The sequence below is a fragment of the Zootoca vivipara genome, chromosome 7 (genome assembly GCF_963506605.1).
Source record: "Zootoca vivipara chromosome 7, rZooViv1.1, whole genome shotgun sequence".
NCBI classification, from domain to species: domain Eukaryota; kingdom Metazoa; phylum Chordata; class Lepidosauria; order Squamata; family Lacertidae; genus Zootoca; species Zootoca vivipara.
Genome location: NC_083282.1, coordinates 37,832,046 through 37,857,714, shown reverse-complemented (window position 1 = coordinate 37,857,714; position 25,669 = coordinate 37,832,046). Strand labels below are relative to the sequence as shown.

At 42.1% G+C, this 25,669-nt stretch overlaps 1 protein-coding gene across 6 annotated transcripts in view; it reads right to left on the bottom strand.

Moving 5' to 3' along the window:
- Positions 1–332: 332 nt before the first annotated feature.
- Positions 333–25,669, bottom strand: part of DAB1 (DAB adaptor protein 1) — a 178,449-nt gene continuing 153,112 nt past the window's right edge. For 5 of the 6 annotated variants that reach the window (XM_035121489.2, XM_035121488.2, XM_035121486.2 and 2 more), the window contains 6 exons: positions 22,728–22,784; positions 18,290–18,352; positions 17,564–17,672; positions 12,712–13,260; positions 11,405–11,532; positions 7,912–9,479 (listed from right to left, as the gene is read on the bottom strand). In XM_035121489.2, the coding sequence (XP_034977380.2) occupies positions 9,396–9,479; positions 11,405–11,532; positions 12,712–13,260; positions 17,564–17,672; positions 18,290–18,352; positions 22,728–22,784 (990 nt within the window). In that variant the 3' untranslated portion in view covers positions 7,912–9,395. Of the gene's footprint in view, positions 454–7,911; positions 9,480–11,404; positions 11,533–12,711; positions 13,261–17,563; positions 17,673–18,289; positions 18,353–22,727; positions 22,785–25,669 lie in introns of those variants that run through there. The other variant, XM_035121493.2, reaches the window with a different exon arrangement.

The following is a 25,669-nucleotide window of genomic DNA, read 5'->3' as shown; positions in this document are numbered from 1 at the left end:
TGCAGCCACGGAGCTCAATGGCTGTAGAATTCATGATTTTTTCCCCCTGCGTTTTTATATTATTAAATGATTAGCAGTCCTTTAACCGATTTGAACTGATTACTTCTATAATGTGGTGCACTGGAAATGGCAAAAAGGTTGACAAGGTGTGGTGGGAAAATGCTGGATAGTTGAAACTTGAGGAAAGGTTTTGATTGGATATTAGGACTGTGGAAGAAAACAAAAGTGTCATGTTCTGCCTTGGAGAGTTGCCACTGGTTGCCAAAACATTTTGCTTCTTGAACTGATGCAGTGAGGTGATTATCCTTTATTAGATGGGATCAACTGCAAGAAAATGTGGGAGCCAAAGGCCTGTCAAGGCTGTAGTTTTCTGTTTGAGTCTTGAAGCACCACAAGCGTGGGTCAACGCTATTTCTTAGGTCTGTTGATCTGGGCATAGAGAGGCTCTCTTTCCTGGGAACAATAGAAAGAAATGTGAATAGAGACAATTCTAGTCATTTGTATCTAAGCAGATGATTTCAGGGAAGTAGGTGAGTAGAATAAAAATGCTAAAGAAATAGCATTTTTATTATTTTGAATTATGATGGTGTTTGAAAAGGCAGTAATAATATAGAAGGATTCCGCAGTTCCACACTGTTTATTAAGAACCCAATTCATAGTTTAAGTTGAAATAATTATAATGAAATAGAATTCATGTAAATCTCACAGTACAGTTGAGGCCAGAAGAGGCTAAGTTTGCAATTATTGTTTTTAAACACACAGAGAGCAAATCGGCCCATTGCCCCCACACCCTGAAAGATGATTCAAGACAGCTGACTAAATGGTAAAAATATTGTATTTATTAAAATGTAGCAAAATTAGAGGGTCTGCCAATTAAACAAATACCTTAAGTGTAGGCAGGTGGAATCGATGAATGCATATGAGAGAAGCATCCCTCTATCCCATGGGAATGTAAGCCATTGCATTGTGAGTTCCCCAGCCAAGGACTGGGAGAAAAATCTTCCTTTTTGCTAAGCAAGCCTTGGGTATGTGAAACCCAACCTGCACACCCGACTCCTCCTGCGGGGCATTCATCTTGATGTGCAAACCACATCCTTAGCACTCTTTCAAGTACCAACAAACCTCAGACTATGGATGATGACTCACGAGTACCCATTACCACCATAAAGCCTCAGGGTGGCAGTGACCAGATCTTATCTCTTCTTACCTGCCGGCACTGAATGCCAAACAGCCAAGTTACCCTACAGTGTGAAGTAGATAAAAACAGGGAGTCCTAAGTGCCAACCAGGGGCTCCCTCTAAACTCCTTCTCACCCCCCCCCCCAAAAAAAGTGGCTAGGCAAAGCCCACTATAGAGGGGCAAGACAAAATGAGGGAGAAGGGGGCGGCAGTGTAACTTTAAATACTGGACTTGGCTGTCCTCTCCCATTACATACTCCTGCTCATATGGCTAGCTGTCCTCTCCCCCTGGGAGAAACCAGCTTGAGTCTCTATAAAGTCCAAGAAGGTGGGTGGATGAGGCAAATTCACCCCTGCTGAGAGCAAAGACATCATTCAGCTTATAAACATGCAGTTTTAGTTCAGGGAAATAATGACAAACTCCAGTTAAATATTTCACATCTCATACTATGAACTTTTCTGTTGGCGCATTCTAGCTATTAGATGCAGGAAGGCTTCACTCCAAAGTCAGTGTAGGTTTGATCAAAACAATAATGGCTAAAATGGTGAAACAATGGATGATGGTGAGCTAACAAGAAGCCCAATGCACTATGTCACCTTAGCATTCCATGGATATTATACAAATTCAAAAGCCAAGTAAATGTTAAGTCAGCGACAACAGATATATCAGTAGAACTACCATGTAATAGACACATTGCAAGCACTGGCAAATTTGGCTATAGAACTTCCTAAAGGATCTAAACATTTCTATATATTGCCCTAGTAAATTGACATCAGGACCTTGCCCCACTATGAAATCCTGGTGTGGAGCAGTGCTGTAGGACCTATGCTCCCTGCCTGTCGAGTCCAGCAATGGGCACATGCGAGTGATAAAACTTCTGGAGAACTTGGAAGCTTGCTCACAACTTTGTGACATTTGGGTTGGTCTTGACAAAAGTATACTGTTACAGGTTATTTCCAAATGGAGTGGTGGTGTTTGGGTGGTGGTCTAAAAATAGCAGGTTATTTTTCTTTGTAAATGACTAATTTAAAATTCTGAATTATATTATGATACTCTGTTTGCAGGGCTCGTAAGTCAAAAATCAAGGAGTTGGTGCATGCAACAGCAGCATATTTTGCATTCCAATCCACAAAGTATTCACTTCTCAAGAAGAAGGGTAATGGTAAGTATACCATATCTTGTCTTTATGGGTGATATCCAACAAGGTCAGTCTACTTGGGCAATGGACTTTTGCTTAGGCAAATGGGATTTCCACTTCCTCTCCCCCATCCCCTAAGCTTCCAGCACCCCTAAACAATCTGCTGTGGAGGCTAGGGGATCCTCAAAGGGTGCAAAGTTGGGGGTGGAGGGGGCTACAGAAGGGAGTAAAGGGAAGCCCTATCACATCTACTATTGTGATGCTGGATCTTGCCCCATGAATCTGTAATACCTATGCAGAGAATTCCAGCATTTCAAATCAGGTCTTACTGCACACATAATGAACATTATGTTCATCAGCATATTTACCCCAGTATGCAAGAAAGAATAACAATTCTATTCCAAGTTTGGGGACACTTCAAAGATTATGGTTACATAGATTGCTGCTGCATAGACCACAGACACTCACAATTCTGGCTAGTTTACAATACAATAGTACTTGAAAGAATGACGATTTGGCCTCTAGGCTTCATAAATTTTGATGGGATCTTTCACTCTGCTCTGGTGTAATCCTCACTTTATCCCCTAGAATAATGGCCCTGAAGTTTCAGAAAGGATCCAGCTATCTGTTGTCAGTGCACTTTGGGTCATATATTTAGCAGTGAATAGCAAATGCACATGATTGAACAAAGTAAATTAAAAAGCCGTTTATCACCTTATAGTACCAGAGGTGCATGAGAAGTAAATCACAAGGGACAGGAAAGATTATGTAAATAATGCCACAATAAGAGACGGCCCTTTCCTGGGTCAATTGTTATCAATTGGACACTGAAAAGCAGTACTAGGATAGCCAGCAAATTATACCACAACATGTCAGTCTTCAACACAAGAAGTATTTGATGTATGTACAAAGGTAGGTAGGTAGGTAATCCCCCCCAAAATGTCACTTACTATTAAAACTGTAAGATCCTTGAATGTTAACCAACTCATTGTAGCTTTGTCCTACACATCTGTCTTACATATTTAATATTAAGTGTCACTAGCTAACAGGGTATAGATACATTTTTTAAATGACCCTCAAAAATTATTCCATAGGACTGGCTCTCTTATCTTCTTTATAGCCTTTGCAAAAAACAACAACACATTTTTAACAAGACTCTTGCACCGCAATTCCCATTTCTTAGCTCTCAAAATTATCCTCTAATTCAGAAAGTCATTGCTAAAGTTTCAGCTTAAAAATGATCACAAATAGCCTTTATGTAGCTTAGCTTTACAACTAAGAGTAGTGTTTGGTCCCATTATTATTTTGCTAAGGGAACTACCATTCTGGACATTTTCTTCAAGCTAAAAGTATTACCAAATACCTTATATCCATTACTACTGTCCCTGTATTCTTTATTATCTTAACAGAGACCATCCCTTTTTGCTAGTGTAAGCCAACCGGACAAGGTGATGGGCAGATTTTTTCTTACTGATGTATGTAAGGCTGGCATAAAAGATGCATTATGAACTTAAACTTGCAATTCTCCCAAGGCTTCTTTGACCTCTGTGCTCCTATGTAGATTTTAAGCAGAGTGTTTTCCTTCTGGCTGGCTGAACAGAAAGTAGAATCTCAGCTGATGCATTTCAGAAAATACGTCTTCTGCTTCCTGATCATCCAGTCAGAAGGAAAGCCCTGTGTTGAGACTCTGCTGCAGAGAAAGAAGGTCAAGGAAACCCAAAGGAGTAGCACCTCAGTCGAGATTGTAATGTATCTTTTATACTACAATCTAGGCTTCTTTAGAGAGCCAGATCCAACAGTGGAGGGGTAAGTGCAGGGCTGTTCTGCTTCCTTGTGGTGAAGGGACCCTTGCTTTATGTACTCACTAGTGTCTTCAGCCCGTTAAATAAACGGGCGCTAGAACGCATGCCGGCTCCTCGATCCGGTGCTCCGCGCAGCGCTGATCAGCGCCGACCCGGCAGGCCGCCAGATCAAGGAAGCGGCCTGCCGGGTCGGCACCCAGCAGCGCTGCACGAAGCACCGGGGGACTGGCGGCGGGGAAGGCAGGCCGGCAGGCACTTGCTCTCTTGCCTGCCTGCATTCCCCACCACCTGTCACACGAAGATCGGCGGGCGCTGCTTGCCGGGGTTTGTCAACCCCGGCAAACAGCGCCCGCCGATCTTCGGCTGTCCCCCGATGCGCTACGGCTTGGGGAAGCAGGCAGGGAGACGCAACAGCCCGCAGCTTCCCGGGCTGTTGCGTCTCCTTGCCTGCTTCCCCAAACCAAAGCGCGTGGGGGACAGAGCCGAATTGCGGCGCGCGGGGGCTTTTCGCTGTTTGCCTTCCCCGAGCTAAGGGGGAGGCAAACGGCAAAAAGCCCCCGCCATGCCGCAATTCGGCTCCGGGACTGGCTTAGCGGTGGCGGGAAGAAGAGGAATTCCTCCCCTTCTTCCCGCCGCCAAGCCAGTCCGCAGCGGGGGCTTTTCGCCGTTTGCCTCCCCCTTCGCTCCGGGAAAGCAAACGGCGAAAAGCCCCCGCCGCGCCGCACTTCGGCTCGGGGACTGGCTTGGCGGCGGCGGGAAAAGGGGGAGGAATTCCTCCCCTTCTTCCCGCCGCTGCCAAGCCAAAGCCGGCTTCCCTTGGCGCCCGCTGCTGCTTTGGCTTCCTCGGGGAAGGCAAGCAGGCGGGCTGCCTGCCTGCTTGTGTTCGCTGAGGAAGCGCCGTCCCATGCCGGCGGTGGGCGGCAAGGCTGCCGGGGGGAGAGCTTCTTTCCCCCGCCGCCTCACCGCGCACCTCCAGCATGAGACTGGGCTTCGGAGCGGCGGTTGGCCGTTGTCTCTCCGTCCAATCCCTGTTTCCCCAGGACACATGCGCATTAGCGCGAAAACGGGACACAGGGACTGGACGCAGGGACAACTTGGACTTTATTATATAGGATTAATAACAGCTGCTATGTATAAAAACACCTTATGTTTCTAAAGTTCTCCTTTCCACTGGGCTTCATGATGAAAAACAAGCCTCTAATTGTGCTTTGCTTGGTTATTCTGTCTCTATGATGAGCTCATTTACTCAGCATAGACCAGGCATCCCCAAACTTTGGCCCTCCAGATGTTTTGGACTACAATTCCCCTCATCCCTGACCACTGGTCCTGTGAGCTAGGGATCATGGGAGTTGTAGGCCAAAACATCTGGAGGGCCGCAGTTTGGGGATGCCTGGCATAGCAGGACATAGTAATATATATACGGTATATATATATGTGTGATTACTAACCCCATAACTTGAGTATCAGTGGTGCTTTGGATTGCAACCGTTTTGGTTTACAACCACGTCAAACCCGGAAGTGTGTGTCCCTTTTTTGGATTACAACCGATTTTTTGGGGGGAGGCCCCATTGGCGAAAGCACGCCTTGGGTTATAACCTTTTTTGGTTTACACCCAGAGCTCCGGAATGGATTATGGTACCAAGGTACCACTGTAGTCATTAACTTGTATAACTAAATAACATGTATTGCTTCATAAACACTTGGCAAAATGGTTATGGGGCTGAATTTAGCTGGACCAGTTTGAGCTACAGTAAGTGGGTTGTATCTGGCCACTGTTATCCTGTGAGACAAAAGCACACTTGGCCCAGGGATTGGGGAAAATGTGTTCGCTTCACATTATAATGCAGACCTATCTAATGTGCCCTCTGCGAATGAATACACGAACTGGCAGGGGCGTACCCAGGATCAAAACTGGGGGGGGGGGGGAAGGAGGGAAGAGAGAGGAGGAAGGGGTGGGTGAGAGAGGGAGGGAGAAAAAGGAAGAAAGAAAGAGTGGGGAAGGAAGGATGGAGCTCCCGCCTGCCCCCCCCAGCTCAGGCTGCTCCTCCCCCCTCCCACATTCCTGTTGCTGGCTGCAGCCGCGGAGGGGGCAAAAACAGCCCGATTTCAGGCTGCTTCTCGCCCTCCCCACGTTCCTGTTGCTGGCTGCAGCCGCGGAGGGGGCAGAAACAGCCCGATTTCCATAACCCACAGCGACTTTTTGGAGGGAAAAAGTGCGGGTTATGGCCCATAAAATATGGCAAATTTTTTTTTTGCTTAAGTTCTTCAAGCCAAGACTTGCATGTGGAATTTCATGATTATTTTTTTTTGGGGGGGGGGATCACAAACTGATGTAGCTGCAGCTCCTCCAAGTTTTCAAGTACAGGTCCAAATATGTTAAATGACAATAGGCTCACCTACAGGTTACAAAACAAGCTGATTGTCTTCAAGACTGAAAGACAGGAAACTATGCACCATTGTTCTCCTATCTCAGTCTAGTTCTCCTCAAATTGAAGGTTCTGCGCTACGGGTGGCAACCTTTAGGCAGAAGCCAAAAGGAATGTGTCAGAGGGTAAAAACTGCATGTGGCTGATCACTGCTACAGGGGGATCAGCCCTTTATGCTAACAATCCTGTTGGGTTCTGACAAACTCTGCCTTCCTGTAAAAAAATCCTGCCCTTGATGGATAAAAAAAATAAAGATTGTAATACTTTTGAGCAAATGCTGCCTTTTCTTCACAACGCTAGCCAAGTCTTTGAAGAAATATAAATAAATGTATTATTGCTGTTTGCTACCTTTGTCTTGTGATCCACAAATCTACATTCTCTGAATTGAAACAATGTGCTACTGCCTAAGAATAATGCTGCACTCGATTTAAAAAACCAGAGCAAGGCAAACATTTTGCTTATCAGTAGATTGCAGATTTGACTACTAACAGCACGGTTGTCATTTCTTTAAAGGTTAGTTGTGAATTCCAAGTTTGAAAGCTTCAGTTTAAGATTCCAGGTAGATGCAAAGTGCAACGTAGTTCAAGATATAGGAACTGATAAGACACTTGATTATTCAAATACAAAGACTTTAAGATACTGGAGAAAAGAAGTGATAACAATGCAGAAAGCAAAATGACATTAAAAAAAAACACCAAGTGGGAGAGTGCACTTGAATATCATATTTACTTGAATCTAATGCTCACCTTTTTTGGCCAAATTATGTTATGAAAATTAAGGTGTGCATTATATTTGATGACACATTAGACTTGAGTAAATATGGTATATACAGAGGCAGCATAAACAATATCATTGAGTGAAGATAACAAAAGGAACAGATAGCTTCCGAGTGCATCAGAACCCTGTGTTTATGCCAAGTTTATTCACTTCCAAATTCTAAAGCCCTCTATAAATATGAAGACCTCTCTCTGACCCTCTTACTGGGAGAAGATGCTTAGCATTAATAAAGTAGGACTGAAGATATTGGGCCTTGTCACAGTTTTAACTATTGATCATACAGACCATACTTGGACTATTAGCCCTCTAAATATTGTGGTAGCTTCCAGGGAAAAGAGCAGGCCCATTCAATTCCTTAATGTAGCAGTAGCCAACATTGTGCCCTCTGGATAATTTAGGCCTCCAAGTTCCATTGGCCTAATGGTAGAGGGTCATTGGAGTTGTAGTCTAAATCATTTGGAGGGCACCATTTTGGCTTTTTCAGATAGACTATTATTTAACTGTAGATTTCCCCTACCTGATGAATGTGTGGGAGAGCCAAAATGGAACACCTGCTCATCTCTCCCTTTAAACTGTCATAATGCTGATATGGAGCCATACAATGTGCAAACATTAAAAAGCAAAGCTGAATAGTATAGTTCAAACTGATGGGGAAAGTGGGATAAAGGTACATTTTTAAAGAGACAAAGTAGTTATTGAAGAGTCTGAAACCCCCTTAGTTGTATACCGCTTAGACATCTAAAGCCACAAATGACAAAGCAAACATTTCAAATTTACCTCTCTCTCTTTTTTTTAAGTAACGGAGGAAGTAAGACAGCGCAGACTTTAGGGATGACAGTGGTTTCAGGTGAGGGCAGAAATGGTTTGAGGCTCATGGGAAAGGGACTATTGGATAGCGGCTAGTACATTCAGATATCTGTAGTTGGGAGCACATTCTTAAAAGCCTGGAAACCGATGCACATTATGCACTAAAAATAAATCCACCATTTCCATTAATTTGTGTCATATGCTCCATACACAGAAAGATGAGCAATAAATCACATAGTGCTTGAACTGTTTCAAATCACAGCACAGTGTAATAAAAGAAACATTTTTCATATGGCAGCATTGGAATACATTGAGATGAGATGGGGATGTTCAACACTCACAGGCACTGTAGCATCACAATCTTTCTGACAAAACACAGATGCCAGAATAAAAATAGCCACAGTCACCCTCATAAAACATCTATCAACACCCACAACATGCAGCGTGCAGTTAACGATTAAAGCAATTGTGTTGTCTTAGCATTTTGTCATGGAAAATATATATTTAAAATGGGTTATATGTTCTCTGTATCAATGGGTTGTTAACCCATAGACATCAACATTGTAATTTAATATTTTCATTAGACCCTTTAGCTAATAGGTTTTCCAGCTGACCATTATTGTGGCCACAGAGTGGGAAGGCACATCTTAATTTATTGATGGTGCTTAATTCATTCTCTTAGAAAATATGTTGCACTACTGATATCATTTCAGTCCTGGATGAACATTGCCTGCCACTTTGCAATTTCTATCAGAAAAAGATAAAATGCACAAAATACAAATATCTTAAATGCTAATCATGAATACCAGAAATTGGAGATCATCAATACTCTGTAAGAAAAACAACAACTATGAACCTGTTGTTGGTAATCTCTCATTTCACATTCTTCGTATCTCAAGAAGTGTGCATGCACACGAAAGCTCATGCCAATAACAAACTTAGTTGGTCTCTAAGGTGCTACTGGAAGGAATTTTTTTTAATCTCATTTCACAGTTGCTGTAATATATATTTTCCCTAGGGTTGTATTGTTTTATTATTATTATTCTGACAACACAAAAGTGCACCACCTGGAATGGAATTATCAACCAGTGATGCAAATGGTGTGAGAAGTAGTGAAATGAAGGTATGAAATATTCCATATTGTATATGTGGAATATATTATGTAAGTGGCTAGCATCAATGTAAATGAAGGCAGGCAATGGTGAATATGAATAGCTCAAAAGTGACAGAGATAAAAGGACAGATACCTACCCCAACCTGCGCTATCTAGCTATCGCCCTGTGGACTTACAGTATCACCAATGGGCTCACCAAATGGATCACTGTTGGATGAGGCCTGAGATCCATCAGGCTAGAATACAAGAACATAACACCTTTTTTTCTCAACAACAGAAAGGAAAACAAAGTCAGCAGTTATTTTCATGCAGTGGATGCATTTTAACATGAATGCCTATTGTGGATGAAAATAATTTAAAAGCCATATACTACAGCTGATATTTCCTAGGACCAACTGCTGCCAGTGGGCCAGCCCTGGGTAGGATAGTAAACTGATCTGAGCTCACAGAAACAGTCTTTTAAGTTAGTGCATTTTGGCCAAAGCTAACTTTACCTTCAAGACTTGGTCAAGAAGCAGACAAATGCCTAGTGCCTGGCTTCTGCTTTAAGCTTGCCTAATTCGTGGTTCTCGTTTGTGATGAGCCATTCATGTGAAGCAGTTGCCATGGCCACGTCTGACTATTTTTGCACCGCAACTCAAACCCAGCCAAATACAAGTTTTCAGCAATGTGAGAAGCAATCTGCATCTGTGTATGGTGCCCATAACTGGCTTGCGATCATCACAAGCAAATTTGGACACCACAGATCTGAGACCAGGTTGCCATTATCAACGTGAGGTCATGCTTCTGCTGTCACCTTGCAAGTGGGGCAGGCACAGAATCATGCGTTGGCTATCGTATTCACCACTCGTGCTATTCAACTTAAGCCAAGCCATGTGATTGTACTGACAGCAAAAGTTATCCATATTGTCACCTACCCAAGCCACTACCCATTTGCCTGTGCTGGGTTGTCCATTCCCACCATTATCATGTATACTTACTTTCATTTTCAAATGTCACTGATTCCCCCTTCCCCCCCTGGGAAATCAAATGTGTTGTGCTATTTTTACAAAGTCTGAAGAAATGTTCCAGCTCCTCCCCTTGAAAACAAACTCGGCATATAAAACATTCCTCCTGAATGCTAGAAAAGCCTCCATGAAGAGCATGGATTCCCTCTTCCCTGCCAATCATCCTCCCTGGCTTCCCCGGAGAAAGCAGAGGGAAGAACTCACTACCCTGTAAGACCCTTCCTAAGTTGAGTTCAGCCTGAAGGGGGCGAAACTCGACTCAGACACTGAGTGCCAGGGGCTGCATTTTGAACTCGCCCCATTTTATCACACCAACGTCTCGGAATCCCTTTTTTCTTTCTGTCCCAATATCTTTCTGTGTTTCTAAGGCAGAGCTGCCAATTTATATTGGCTACAACGGTGCCATCACACAAAGCTTCAATGGCACACTGCTTCCGGTTCTTGAAATCTAATTCACAGTTGCTCCTCCTGAATTCTGTCTCTTTGAAGAACTGGCAGGAGCAGGTAGATACGGACTAATAAATCATGAGAGAACAATCCAGCAGAAATGTATAGCAAGCAAGAACACTCAAATAGACTGCGTAAGCTGACATGTAGATAAAAATGTTAAGTTAATCTGTGCAACCTTCCATTGTGACTTGCACGTTTTTGCTTCAGTAGTATATGTGCTAGTCTAGCACACATTGGTGCTGATGGGGAAACTAGAAGAGTGAAGTGGGAGCAGTGATCAACACTCTGCCCTCTGTAATTTACATTAGTTGTGAGCAGTCAGGAGAAAATCAGAAGAGTTTGAAGGGTGGGGGAAGAGGGCTTGGTTCATTTTTTCTCTTTCCATTTGATTAAACATTGCATCAAATAGGGAGAAAAATTGAGGGAACATTTGGGTTCATATCCTAACTCTCTATTTTTTGCAGGGCAACCTTCATTGCCCAAAGTCAATGTTAAGTGTCTATAATTGGACTAGGAAACTCTCCTCTATTTTCTTCTACAGTCCAATTTTGCTGATTTAATACTACCTTTAATGTGATCTACAGCAAATGTTTTAGTACTCATGCAAAGTAGAATTTTCAAAATTTTCAAAACTGAACCATGTACATAGTAACTGAGCATGGTTACTCAGTTATGGATTTATGATTTAGTGTTGCTCCACTTACCGCTTCCTGTTCTTCACTTTTACTTGGACTTTCAAAGCCCTCTTCAAAGAGGTCATCTGCAGCAGGGTCACTGGTATGAGATGCTGAGGATTTGGATGGAGAACTTTGTCTAGGAGCAGGAGTTGGAGCTGAATAAAGACAACAGAGATAATTTGAATTGAGTGGATGACTGACTCCTAAATATCACCTGCTGGCAGGTATCTGGGTGGGCTATGAGCCTAGTGCCACTGTGTGATTTGGCAATTCCCCCCCAAAAAGAGATTAACAATAAATGGATCTGAGAAACTTGTCTCAAAAGGCAAAATTGCTCTTAGTAAAGTGTTTGGGAACCATTGAGTTTGTCAGTTTTGAAAGATTCAAAATATTTTAGTTTTAGTTTGCAAAATTCAGCAACCTTTTATCATTCATATGACAAGTACAGCAACAAACCATGTCCCGGGTTTACTTTGTTTTTAATTTATGCAGCAGTACCAATGCATTTATCTTAAAATCTTTAACAAAAATTACATAAATATAAATATAGAAGCTATATATCACTGGAAGATGTCCCTCTTAAAAAACAACAACCTACACATGCCTACTTAGTCGTTTCTTCTAACACTGTGAAACAAATGAAATATAAAATTAGCAGTTGTCCACTGAAATCACTTGCAAAGCAATTGTTGAAGTACCATCAGAAATACACATTAAGCACACTAAAGGAATGTTGCATCAGTGCGGTGATGATCCATCACCACACCCGCTCAACTCCAACTCCTCCATCCAATTTTATTGTGTGTTTAAGCACAGAAATCATCTCATCAGCAATTCTTAATTCAGGGTTGATTCACACAAAATGTTTTTGCAACAATGTAATCACAATGCTCAAGTAAGGCTGGTAATTATGAATCCAAAATCAGTAAGCCACCATTGCACCAAGCACAGCTTTCATTGGAGGAGGGGGGCAGAAACCCTCACCAAATTTCTGGATTTCCCTAGCTCACGAAGATCGCGAACAGAATCCCAGCTTTGGGAACTTCCAAAGCCGATTGTGCAAGCCAGTTTTTATGCATATTTAAGATGACACTCTTTCAACAACTAAATTACACTGTCTTTCAAAAATGAAATTCATTAAAAGTAATGTGTGTAATTAATTACGGACATCCGTGAACTCCATGTGATTATCCTCGATTTCATGTCTTCCCAATTTCAAAGACGCCCAATTTATTTAATTTTAAATTACATTCATGGATACTTCTGACAGCTCCATCTCAGAAAAGGGAAACAATGTGCGGAAGGTTGCGGCAGAAAAATGGGGAAATACTCACGTGAGTTCGTCGATGGCGTTGTAGAAGTCACAGGAGTCAAATTTAACTGAGAGATGTCAAAGTCATCACAATCATCTGCTTCCTGTGCCATCCCAACTTTGTTAAAGTAACTGGAGAAGGCCTCTGAGGTACAACTGAGGGAAGGCTGATCTGGTTTTCGTGATGGCACTGGCGGAGGCTGAGCCATCTGGAAATCTTTGAACATTTCTTTTCCTGCTTGCTGCCTAGGCCTATCTGTCTGCGGACTGGATCTGGTGGAATCGCTTGTAGGTGGAACGGTAGCAATGGGAGCAATGGTACCTTGAAACATGGCTGCTTGTAAAGGCAATACAGTTTGTGTTGGCATGAAGGCAGCAGGCTGAAACTGACCAGCTACAGATGGCCATGGTTGCTGGGTGGGAGAAAATATCCCAGGTTGTCCCCATGCAATTGACTGTCCTCCCTGCATCACCTGAGCAACTGGAGGCTGAGCACCCATGGCCAGTTGTTGTTGAACAAGAGGTTGTTGTCCCCAGAAGGAGGGCAGGACAGCTCCCATTGCAACATAACCTTCGGGGGGAAAGAGAGCGGGGACAATTTCAGAACAGGAAGAGCAAAAAAAAAAAAAAAAAAAAAACCAAACAGGGCAGCCAAAGAAGAAAAGTTGGTCAGATATACAAATGAGGAATCATAGGGAGTTTGGGTGGCTTCTGTTGCTCCACTGAAAGCGTTGTTGGACAGAGGCATGGGGCAGGTTCAGAAGCTGTTGCTAGACTACATGCAAAACTTAATCTATTTTACTGAGACAGCATTTTCCAGTAGGTAAGAGAAAGAAGGGAGTGTTCCTAATGATGTTTTCTCTGCCCCTTTCTTCTGAATGGAAATCTTCTATATTACAATATATGCTCACTCACCCAGCCTATCACAGACCAGTACTTAGTTGAAACAAAAAAAAATCCTTCCAGCAGGACCTTAGAGACCAATTAAGTTTGTTATTGGTATGAGCTTTCGTGTGTATGTACATTTCTTCAGATACCTGCATGCACACGAAAGCTCATACCAATGACAAACTTAGTTGGTCTCTAAGGTGCTACTGGATGGAATTTTTTTTTTATTTTGCTTCAACTACGGCAGACCAACACGGCTACCTACCTGTAACCAGTACTTAGTTGTAGCAGTACTTTGCTTCCAGTATTTCTAGCTTGACAAGCAGCTTTGGGAAACACATACGCTTACTTTATTCTTGCATTTTCAGTAGGTAGATTAACAAAGCGTATTGTCTTCACCTATTCTATACCTTAGTTTACATCTAAACCCTTTTCTTTCCATGTTGTCCGTTGCCCATTTATTACCCACAAATTTATCAAGGTAATTGCAATTGTGTTTTTGAAATGACCATCTGTGTAGACCTCTGATTCCCCCCCCCCCTATTTATACTGGACACTAACTCCTTACTCACTGGATTTCAGCAGCTGCAGTTATAACACAAGAGCAGAAAAGGTATCTAGATATGAAGAATGCCAATCATATATCCGAGATTTTGAGTAACATGCAGAAGCTGGGAAAACTCACACAAACTGTATGCAGAAAGGTGAAAGAAGTATGGAAAAAACATTCGCACCCATTCTGCCCCAGTGCATGCATACAATCCCCCCCCTGGTCCAGACATATAACACCCCCCCCCCGTCCTGGCATCTCTAGTCGAACAGGTATTGCAGGTTTTTGGAGCACTGCAGATAGCCTACAAGACCTATTTGATCTGGCTGATTAAAATAGAGCATGCACATCATATAGAATTGTATTTCTGTCCCTCTGTGAGAGTAAAGGTCAGCAACCAAGCCCACACTACTGCTTTAGAACGGTAGGAGACAGCTATATAAAGCAACACTTTGCCTCCCCTCCTCAGTTGTGTTTTGTCCTTCACCCAGCCACCTGCCCCTTTGGTGCAATGTCAGAACATTCCAGTTGCCAAAGATTTGTGGTGTTTTCCTCAAAGATGGGCCTAGGGCTTAATGGTCTCCTCCTACCTTTGTGAATTTGGTACCAGGGGTAGGTAAATATAATGAATATCCATACGCAAGTGCAATGTAGATTATACGAAGAAATGCACAAAAAGCAACACTGGTGCGTGCTCTGAAGCACTTGTAGAAGATAAAAGGAGTATCCTCCTACATAACCATTAAAATCTCAAAATAGGTAGGATTGTTAGGGGTCCTGAATAAATGACCCATAACCACAAGGATGGGTGTGTGTTACACAGGCAGAACTCCCTTGGCACAATGAAGACCATGAAGTAGGGAGATGGCTGATCCTCAGACCATTTGGGACCAGCAGTGATGGGAGGGAGTTTTGTCACCAGCATTTTTAGAAGCCATTGCAAAGACGTTAAAGTTATAGTTGATAAAAGTCTTTCCCCACTAAAAACCTAATCTGGTGTTCCATCTCATTAGCGCTGGGGTCCTGGTGCTATGATAACTCCATCATCTCTTTGAAACCCACTCACCCACCCCAATTACTATCATCTGTTTCCACTCTCCATGAAGCACACGTGCAATTGGCCTCATTAACCAACATTAATAGAAAAGAGCAGCCATGTGTGGTTAGCTTTCAAGTTTAGTTTTAGGTTTAGATAAGGTAGGACAGTGTTTGAATGTTTGTAGACCAGGGCTGCACTCCAAATGAAAGATGCCACTTCTTTTCTAAGAGATTTTCTTAAAATGTAGCCAAAAGATTCATTAGCTTGCAAAAACATTTTGTATGAAGGCCTAGTTTCAACATTTTACATACATTCACTTCTAATTCTTCTACGTTTACGTTTCAATTTTTGTCCACCCAGCACATCTTAAATTTCGTTTAGCTTCATAATTAGTGGCTCCCTCTCCTTAAAATCATGAGCTGGCTGGGTATACTAAAGCAGCATTAATATGTTATTCCCTTTTCTCATTTTAATGTTTACCCTACCTAGATTTTGACTTCTTTGTTTCTTTTCTTTTTTGCTATATGGAGATAAACAAGTTTTGCTGATGAGGCATGTACACAACAATAAGGTAGTCTTTATACCGCAAAAAAAAACCCAAACCCCACACATTTACTTTGCTATGGAAAGAAGAAGTTTTCTTGCTTTACGTTTCAAAGCCAGCTGTTAGCATGTCCACAGCTCTGAGTAGATAAAGCCAGGCTCATTCTGAATTTTTGTATGAGAGTGTTTCAAAACTTCACCCTATTTCATTTTCTCGACAATGGGATGTGTACGGTAACAAAATAAAAATAACACACAGAAGCGGAAAATGGGATAAGATTCAAACCACACCTGCAATCTGTTAGCAAATTATTATACAGGTAAATGTGCAAGTATGCAGATATAGCCTAATTGAACATCAAAGGAGCTGTGTGTTGTCCAGGCAGGAATGGCTGGCAGAGTGATGCTGCACTGCATCTCTTCTGGCAGTGGTGCTGCTACTGCTTACTGGGACAGTGCAGGACAAAGATCAGGGCTGCACAAGCACATCCAAACTCCTACACTGTCCCAGTAAACAGCAGAAATATCACCAATACACTGCACCAGCTACTTCTGCTAGCAATCGGGGACAGACTTCCTATGTCTGTATGTCCTTACCCTCTTCTTCTTCCTAGCAAAATCATGTAATATATGCATGTACATGCCTATGTACTTGCTTTGCACAATTTATTCCAGTCACAAAGTTTAATTTACTTGAAAGCAGAAACTAGAAATTTAGTGCAGACCACACACAGTTCTGGCTAATTCATACCTAACATTATAGTGGATTTCCGGTATTTTAAAGAGACAAACATACATTTTCATTTGTGTCATTTCTCCCAGATAAAGAACTACGTAAGCCAGGCACCCCCAAACTTTGGCCCTCCAGACGTTTTGGACTACAATTCCCATCTTCCCCAACCACTGGTCCTGTTAGCTAGGGATCATGGGAGTTGTAGGCCAAAACATCTGGAGGGCCGCAGTTTGGGGGTGCCTGACATAAGTGAAAGAGGGTTTAAGCAAAAGCAACTGCTCAACAATTCAGAGGTAGTAATGGGGAACAAATGTATTGTCTCTGTATTATTCCAAGTTTCAGAAATGACGTTAAGCTATCGTCACCGAAGAACAGTGAAAAACATAAATCAAACACCAGTCTTTTTTCTCCTGTGGCCACCGGAACTCCAGGAAAATCAAGAGAGAAAAGAAAGTGGCCTTGAGGAGGTCTTAACAGTAGCGTCTTAAGGTCATCAGGCGCCCTGGTGCAGATCCCTCGGGCGCCCCCCCACCTCTTAAAAAAAGGGAAAGCTCCGCTGCAGAGCGGAACAGGGTAGTAGTGCCCCTGCTCCACTCATTTACCTCTCTCCTCCAAGCGGCGCAGCTGGCGGGCGTCAAGGAGGAGGGAAAGGGAGGCCGCCGCGCAGCTCCCCCACTTGCTGGGGTGCCCCTCAGCGCCCCCCGGCACCCCGTGCCACTAGGGCCAATGGGCGAGCCGCCCCTGGGTCTTAAGCAGTTTGAGAAAGATCGCCCAAATGCCTTCAGAAGAATATGGAAGGATTTAGGAGCTGTTCACTGAATGAATAAAAAATGGATTGCCAAACTCTTAAGGTGTAAACTGTATCTACTGGGTTGGGGGACATAAATTAAATGCCTGATGTGAGGTGTTAATTTTATCTGTGATTTTATATCTGTAATATGTCATTCACTGCAGTCATTGATTAATGAGCAGGTATGCGGGAACTGGCACTAACTAAATTTACTAATTCATCAAGGGGCTAGAAGTTCTGATGTACAACAGAATAGCTCCCATTATAAGCCACATATGCCCAGACTGGCCTTTAAGTTCTCAAGTTATATAGCATGAGGTGAAAAACTCACCTGAGGGTACAGCAGCAGTGCTGTAAGGTACAGAACTAAATACATCTGCGCCAGCAGGAAGTGACTGGGATGAAGATGGGATAAAGGCATCACCTGGAGTTGCAGGGGTCTGTAAAACACGGCAAGATTAGAATGTGCTGATTAAACATACATGGGTGGCATCTCAGTTGTGGCTTCTGCTGCCAAGAACTGGCTCTACATCCTTTTTCCTAATTAAAAAAAGTGAATGAGAGAGGAAAGCATGGGCTTTTTGGGGGGGGGGGTAATAAGAGAGGAGATGTAGAAGGGAGAGAGCAGCAGAAGGGTGCGGAGGGAAAATAGCAGCAACTAGAACAGAATGGGAACCTGCATCAGGAAAATCTCTTATGATTTGTAATGTATTAAATAAAACTGAAAGTGTTCTTCCCCAGCTCCTAGGATATATGCTAATTCCTACAGCACCTGTTCTCTCCCACCCCCCATGGAAGGTCTAAGGCTGTGTGATATTAATAGCTTCACAGGGGATCAGTGTAAGCAATTAGTGCAGAAAAAGTAGAAAGGTAATGAGCAATTTTACATAGGGAAAAATTCAAACTGGGTAAAATGATTGCAAACCTTTTTGAAATTCTTTCAGCTTCAGTATGGGGCATTGTTAGTCATGAATATCTAAATGCATTATGCTGCTACAATAAGCCTGCTGAAAGTGGCATGTGAGAAAGAGGCAGGACATTTCTCTCCGGTACTTACAGGGGGGGAGGTTACATCAGGAGGAGTGGACATGTCCCCAAACAGCTCTAGTTGGGTAACAGCCTGCAAAGAATTGCAAAAAGAAAGAAAGAAAAACATTTAGGCATGTCTCATCTCTTATCCACTGAGCAACACAGAAGCCAGTTTTGTAATGGAAAGCAAGAATAACTTCTCAAAACAATTTTTTACTCGCAATTTTTTGGGGGCCAGTCTGTGAGGCAAACCTGAACAAATGTCTGTCACTTCATTAATATCTCATTGGCACTCTAGAGATTAAAGGATTTAAATATATATATATATATACATCCACAGATGGTGTGAAGAGGGAAATCTTTACACAGAACCACCTCCTAACCAGAAGATAGGATCAATCCCCCCCCCTGCATTTCGTAGAAATTTCCTCCTCATAGAGGAAGAAATTTATCCAAAGGTTGCAACCCTCCTCTGGAGGAGATCATCCCACAAAGGATGCTATGTCCATATCATCCTCTCACCAAGTGAGCTGTAATCCATCGAATGGAACAGTTCCTACTGCCCTATGTTGTTGTTTAGTCGTTTAGTCGTGTCCGACTCTTCATGACCCCATGGACCATAGCATGCCAGGCACTCCTGTCTTCCACTGCCTCCCGCAGTTTGGTCAAACTCATGTTCGTAGCTTCGAGAACACTGTCCAACCATCTCGTCCTCTGTCGTCCCCTTCTCCTAGTGCCCTCCATCTTTCCCAACATCAGGGTCTTTTCCAGGGAGTCTTCTCTTCTCATGAGGTGGCCAAAGTATTGGAGCCTCAGCTTCACGATCTGTCCTTCCAGTGAGCACTCAGGGCAGATTTCCTTCAGAATGGATAGATTTGATTTTCTTGCAGTCCATGGGACTCTCAAGAGTCTCCTCCAGCACCATAATTCAAAAGCATCAACTGCCCTATAGGTATCTACTATTGACTCCTGTCATCTAAACCAGGGTGTTCTAGATACATTTCTTCCCAAGGAAGGTTGTTTAAAGGCATCAACAAGTGTTCCCCCCCCCCACTAATAATTTACATCCTTCAGGCATTTCATTTGCATTAATCCCAATCTCTGGGATGAACTGTTGGGACAAAGGTGGCAGAACCAGCTCCTAAAAACCTATGAGAAATTAGCTGCATTTGGCAAAGAAGGAAACATTTTTTTATTTTTTTGCAGAGTGCCAGGAAGGAAGATTGTCCCTGTGGAAGGTATTTCTTGTTTCTGAACACACTGTGCAATAATAAAATATTTTGGTCATTTTGATACATTTTTCTGATTATTTTCTGCATTCAGTCCCTCTGTCCGCCTGCCCCCCTTTCTGGCAGCCTGCCTCCATCATCATAAATGCCTGTCCCACTTCAGGCTGCCACCAGCATATTATGCATAGGTGTGCTGAATATGCATGAAGAAATCCAGGTTGTGGAGCTAAAATCATGCTGCTGATAATGCCATATTAAATCTGGGCTCCAGTTGCAAGATTTGGACTTTATGGGCATTGGATTTGAACGTGGAGCTGCTTCACGAATAAAACGACCATTTATGGACACCCAGCAACTCCAGAGGCAGAACCAGCCAGTCTTCTCAAGCCAATCTTATGATTAACCATTAAATAATGTATGCTGTACTGCTCTGTTATTTCATTACTGGGACTCTCATGAACTTCACAGAGCCTTACATTCAAATCAGCATTCAAGCAGAGCTTTAGAGGTGTTCAATGTGCAAGCTAACTATTATGCTCAAGAAGTTACAGTCTCTAACATTATGCCTTCCAAGCTTGGAGTTTCTGCCTACTTATGAACAAATTCTACAAAAAGGATGTTAACTACCTGAGCTTGAAGGAACTCCAATTAAAGGCCCTCAAAACTGAAAGTGAACTGTGTTGTCTTAATTTGAAGGAAAGGGGACTAGCTATTCCACATGTAAATGTAAGAAAGGCAAGACAGATTTTCAGATGCTTGATTTGAAAGCATTTGGTCCTGTAAAATTTAATCATTTAATAAGATATCATTTTAAAGGTGTCCCTTTTGTTGCAAAAAAAGTTGTAAACCAATCCATTCTTTGTTTGACATGCCTGCTTTAAAAGATACTTCCAGAAGGAAATTCTTTCCTAATTATCACTGGTAGATTTTTTTTTAGCTTCTGCAAGGCAAAGGTGTTCTGATAAAACTGTGCTTCTTGGTAATCTTTAATTTTATGACAGCTTGGGAACTAGAGAATTATTTTGGGATGGACAGGTACACCCACCCACCCTACGATCAAGTAGGTTATAAGACAATGATGGAAGAGAAGTATTGATGGTAAACATTCCCTTTGTATAGCATACATTGGAAATACTTCACAGATTTTGAATTAAGTTATCCCTGGTCATTACAAGAACATCTACCAATAATTTAGAAAGCAAAACAGATTAGGTGAAACTCAGTTTTCTGTGTTTTTGAGTTGCATACTGTTGTCTCACAGTGTCCTAGCGTACTCAACTTTCAACTGGGCTTGCGAATAAGGCACACCATTTGAGACTGTCAGTGTAATTGCAAAGTGAATTATTGGACATTCACAGAATGATGCCAGGAAAGGAAGATATGATAAACTGATGAACAATTTGAGGAGGTGCATTAGCATGCAAATAGTGAAGCTGATCAAAATTAATTTGGCTAATATAAATAAATGATCTCTTTAGAAGCTAATAATTTTCTTTGAAAGAGCATATTTGAATTTGATTTACTAGAACATTTTCCGTGATGGCTGCATATTGAAAAAGTGCCTCTACAACTATGGGAATTAGGACAGCTCTTTAGAGGAAGTGTTTTTTTTAATAAAAAAATAAATGCTTTTAAATTATCCTTACCAGGCTAACAGGCACATCTGCTTTTGGAGGCAATTGTGTGTGGGGTGTTGCACATATGAACTGGTCAACAGATACCCAAAGCAGCAGGTGCAGATCTACAAACTGACCTCATGACTACATCATCCAGCCTTATCTTTGTTTTTTCCCCTCTATTTTTCCTTGCTCCCCCACCCTATTTCGTGTAATATCTTTTCTGATAAACGGTTCTGGAGAACTTTAAAGCTTGAAACACTTTTGTGTCATTTCGGTTGGTTCTACTAAAGATACTGTTCAACTGTGGATATGGGAGTTAAAAATTCAAAACATTCAAGTGTTTTCTCAAGTCTAGGCTAACCATACCCTTTTCTGTGGGCTTTTCCTCAGATGACTTCACCTCTGGATGTTCCACCCCGATAGTAATGCACAAAAATCTGTGGATTTTTTGTTTTGTTTTTTGCAACAGCTTTTAAAATTTTAGTGAGCAGAAACAAAGTGGTGCAAATGAGGTTGCCATACAGCGAAAGGAGCGTAGGAGGATAACTGATTAGCATAAAACCCCATCCCCACTGTGCAATCATTCATCACAATGCATAATTTTAATTTGAGCTGATTGAAGCACTATAACTCCTTCTCTCACACACTCTGCAATGGAAACACTGTGAGTAAAGCGCATCACAGGTGCAGGGTTTTTCTATATCTGCAAGAATCCTAAGTGTATATCTGTTGGTAATTAAATATTTAATGATATTTAAAGCATTTGTGTCTCACCCTTCAGGTGTACATGCACAACTCAGGGAAGCAAACAACATGTAACATCATGCTGCCTGTACAAGGGAAACATTTGCATTATTTGCACTCTGTCACCAGTGCCAAAGAATCTCCATACCTTACATGCTGCTGCTGCTGCTACTGCAAACCGCTTGTTAATGTGGAACTTGCTAGATGCAATTTGTATAGGAAAATTACTTAAGATTTCATATTTTAGAAATTTAAATATCTAATATACAAAGGAAACTCTGAGAAAGAAAATATGGGACTAGCTAGAGTTTCTTTTACCCCGTTATATATTTGCTGTGATGAAAAGGCAGCTGATGTATGACACACATATGAATGAGTTGTGCTTTTTTAAAAGATTTTTGTCGTCATTTCTTTGTGCAGAGAAAGGGAACTCTAAATGGTAAGTGGCAGAAATTTTGGAGAGACCGTTCACCACTGTGGAGGTGACAAATATGCTAGAAGGTGTCTGTAATTTTACCTCATATCTCTAACTTTTGACTTGCTTTGTCTTTGGGACTGTGTCTGGGGCTTGCCTTGGATGGAAGGCATTACTAGGGAAAGACCCTGTCCATTTTCTGCTTTAGAACTACAGGTCAGACTCAAAAACAGCTTCTTCTCAGGGTTTCTGAAATTTCAGCATGTTCAAATTTCACAAGCTGTTTGAGTAACACTGTGTGAAAGACAGATAAAGTGTTAAATATATGGATTATAATCAAACATTTGTGCTTTCTGCCAGCATCTTAAGAGCTTGTAGTAACTGGCACTAATCTCCGTTTAGTCATACTCTGCTAACTAGTTTGGTGAGTTCATCTATTTCTACAGAGAATGAGCTTACCTGAGTGACTCTACCAAGATTTTCATCTATGTCCAACAACAGGCTTCCATTCTCCAGCTGTAATGCATGATTGATGAAAATGAAAGTGAATGATTTATGAAAATGACATGTTCTACTGAGCACAACAATGATGACTTCAACAATTATTGATTTTACTTCTGAACAAGAGCTATTTTATAGTTTCCTGGTCAGATGCTTTTGCTAGCCTCAATGATTATATACATACTAGAAGTTTTCATGGTTATATTGTACAAAGAAACAGAACCCAGCGTGGGGAAGTGAAAATGAAGGGTTGGGAATATCCATTTAAGAAAAACCACAGTTCTCAGTGGCTTCCCTTGAGTTCTCTGGGCTGTGTACGTGGACTATAATATGGGACATTGAGGCAAGGGGTGTCTAGGGTGAGGGTGACTTCCACCTCTACTGTGTCCTACATTATTTTTCCTCATATATGAAAATGGTCAACATTCGTTCATAAGAGAAAAATAAATCCTTGCAGCTGAACACATTACAATGGACAGAAACACCACCCATTGCCTATAGTTATAGGGATGCCAGGGGAACCACACTAACCATTGGATTTCACCATTACTTTCTCTGAGCAAAATCACTTCTCTATCAGGGAAGGAAAAATAAAGTTCCAGAATGAATCAAAAAGTCCCTTCAAAATGAACCAGGCAGCCCTTTTGTATTTTCTGAATCTGGAGAAAAGCTCTACAACAGACTTCCACAATCTGGTGCCCTCTCGGTGTTTTGAACAGCAACTTCCACCATCCCTAGTCATTGGCCAAATCCTAGAGAAGAGACTTCCTGGTTTATTTTTAAGATGTTCTGGGGTGTCCCAGGGCTTTCAGGAATGTAGGTTTTTCTCACAACTTTGGCTTCCCTCATAAGCTAACAATACTGAAAGGCAGGAAGAGGCTCATATCTTCCAAAGCAATTACTTTGAATTGTGGCTTCACATTTTGCTTAATAGCTTTCATTCAAATGGGGCTAGAGATTTACTTTAAAAAATAATAATGCCAGGGTCCCTTTATTGGTTGTGGGCCCAGTACAGATAGCCCCTGAACTCCACCTCCCATCTCAATGGCCCCAGTCAGCATTTGTGCATCTATAAGCTGTCAGTTGGCCCAGTGCACCATTTCGGATTAATTTTCCTTTTGCTCTCCTGCCAGCAGGAGAATATGTAGCCACTACTTATGGACTCGCTTTAAGAAAGGCCTTCAAAACTTAACCAGCACATGACTTCAGAGAAGCATGAAGGCAGAGATGCAGTAATAGATTACTTTGCCACAAGTCATGTACATTTTCAGAATCTAAAACAAATTATCTTTTTTTCTTGGGACAGGATTCATCTTGTTTCTCCTCCTCCTGAGCATCACTCCAGCTGTCCTCAAAATTCTTCACTGCTGTCACGCTGAGTCACGCTGTGCCCTCAGCTGCCTTGCTGAACCAACACAGATTGCTCTTATGAAGCTGTCTAGAGAAACAGCAACAGCGTAACATTGGAGAAACATGTGTGCGGCGTTCAACAGACCATTAGCAACAACCTGATTGTGCTATGGCAGGACCTCCCAGAAAATAGTTGCCTGCCATGTCACTGCATGTCCCAAGTGCCCAATTATCATGGAGCACTTGGGCTGTATCCTCCATCAGTTCTTGTTCTGCATCACTTGCCGCTGAGGAGATGCTTCCTAAGGGTGAGCCATTAGTGTCTATTAGACCGTGGAAAAGTCTTCAGCGGAGACTTCACAGGACTACACTGCTCTAACTGGGGGCAAATATTTGGCACCGTTTGTCTGTCTTTCCTTAGACGTTTCAATACAAAAGGTTTCTCCAATTAGAGCAAACCCTCCTGTACCCCCCACCTGCTTCTTCCTAGCGTGCTGCAGAAACAACCGGCAGCATAGCAAGACGTTAGATGGTTTGATCTTTCTGTATAATTGCAGCCTTTGTGGATTTCTCTCTGTGTGTTAAAACGTAAAGGCTGCTTCTAATTACTTGAAAATCTGTCTCATCACAGATCAAAACATACACACACATACCCCACAGCTCAGTCAGTGAAGAACACACAAGCCAGTTGCCTGAAGGGGTGGGGGTGGGGGATAGCAGAAACCCTCCTACCAGGAAGGTAGTAAGCCTCCCAACAACCATTGTATCTCCTCCTGTCAGCATACAGAAAGAGAGGTTGCAAATGTTTCAACCTGATGTTTAAATTAAAAGGCACCTGCTTGGGTTTTGTAAGACTCTCCATTGCCATGGCATTTGTCACTTGGTAGAAGGGAAAAGACAAAATCATATTTGTTTTTTAAAATAAAAAATTGTAGGAGGGTAGTGAAACAACAGGATACAATGTAGGGTCTACCTGTGTTATGTTCATTGAGAAACGGACACGGGGGGGGGGAGGTGAGGTTGTATCACATGCTAATCCTACTCATCTAATAGAACAACTGAAGTTAATGGATACAACTAACTTAAGTTCATTAAGTTCAATGGGTCTAAAATCCCGGGGGTCTTGGATTCTTCACCTTCATATTTGACAGACAAAGCAAACAGTTTAGGCAATTAGTACATTTCAATTCCAAATAGCCATTCTCTTTTGAATTCCTCCTGCTGCTAATCTGGTGCTTGTTTTTCATGATATTCTATCATGTGTGTGCCTTATTTTACAATCTGCCTCTTGAGCATGTCTCATTCAGTCCAACGGAGGTTGTATAGAATTGATTTCTGATGAATTTTGCCCAATATATTTAGGTCTGCAAACCGCCTAGGAATGTATTCTCAGGAATCATTTATTCCTGGCATTAAGTCTCCTTTGTGCACCCACTGTTAATATTAGCAAATGCTCTGTGGGAGGCCTCCAAGCCTTAGAATAGTTTATTAAGCAATTAATGAAGTTTTTAATTCTTAAAATCTTTGCAGCAGGAAACGTTTGAGCAAAT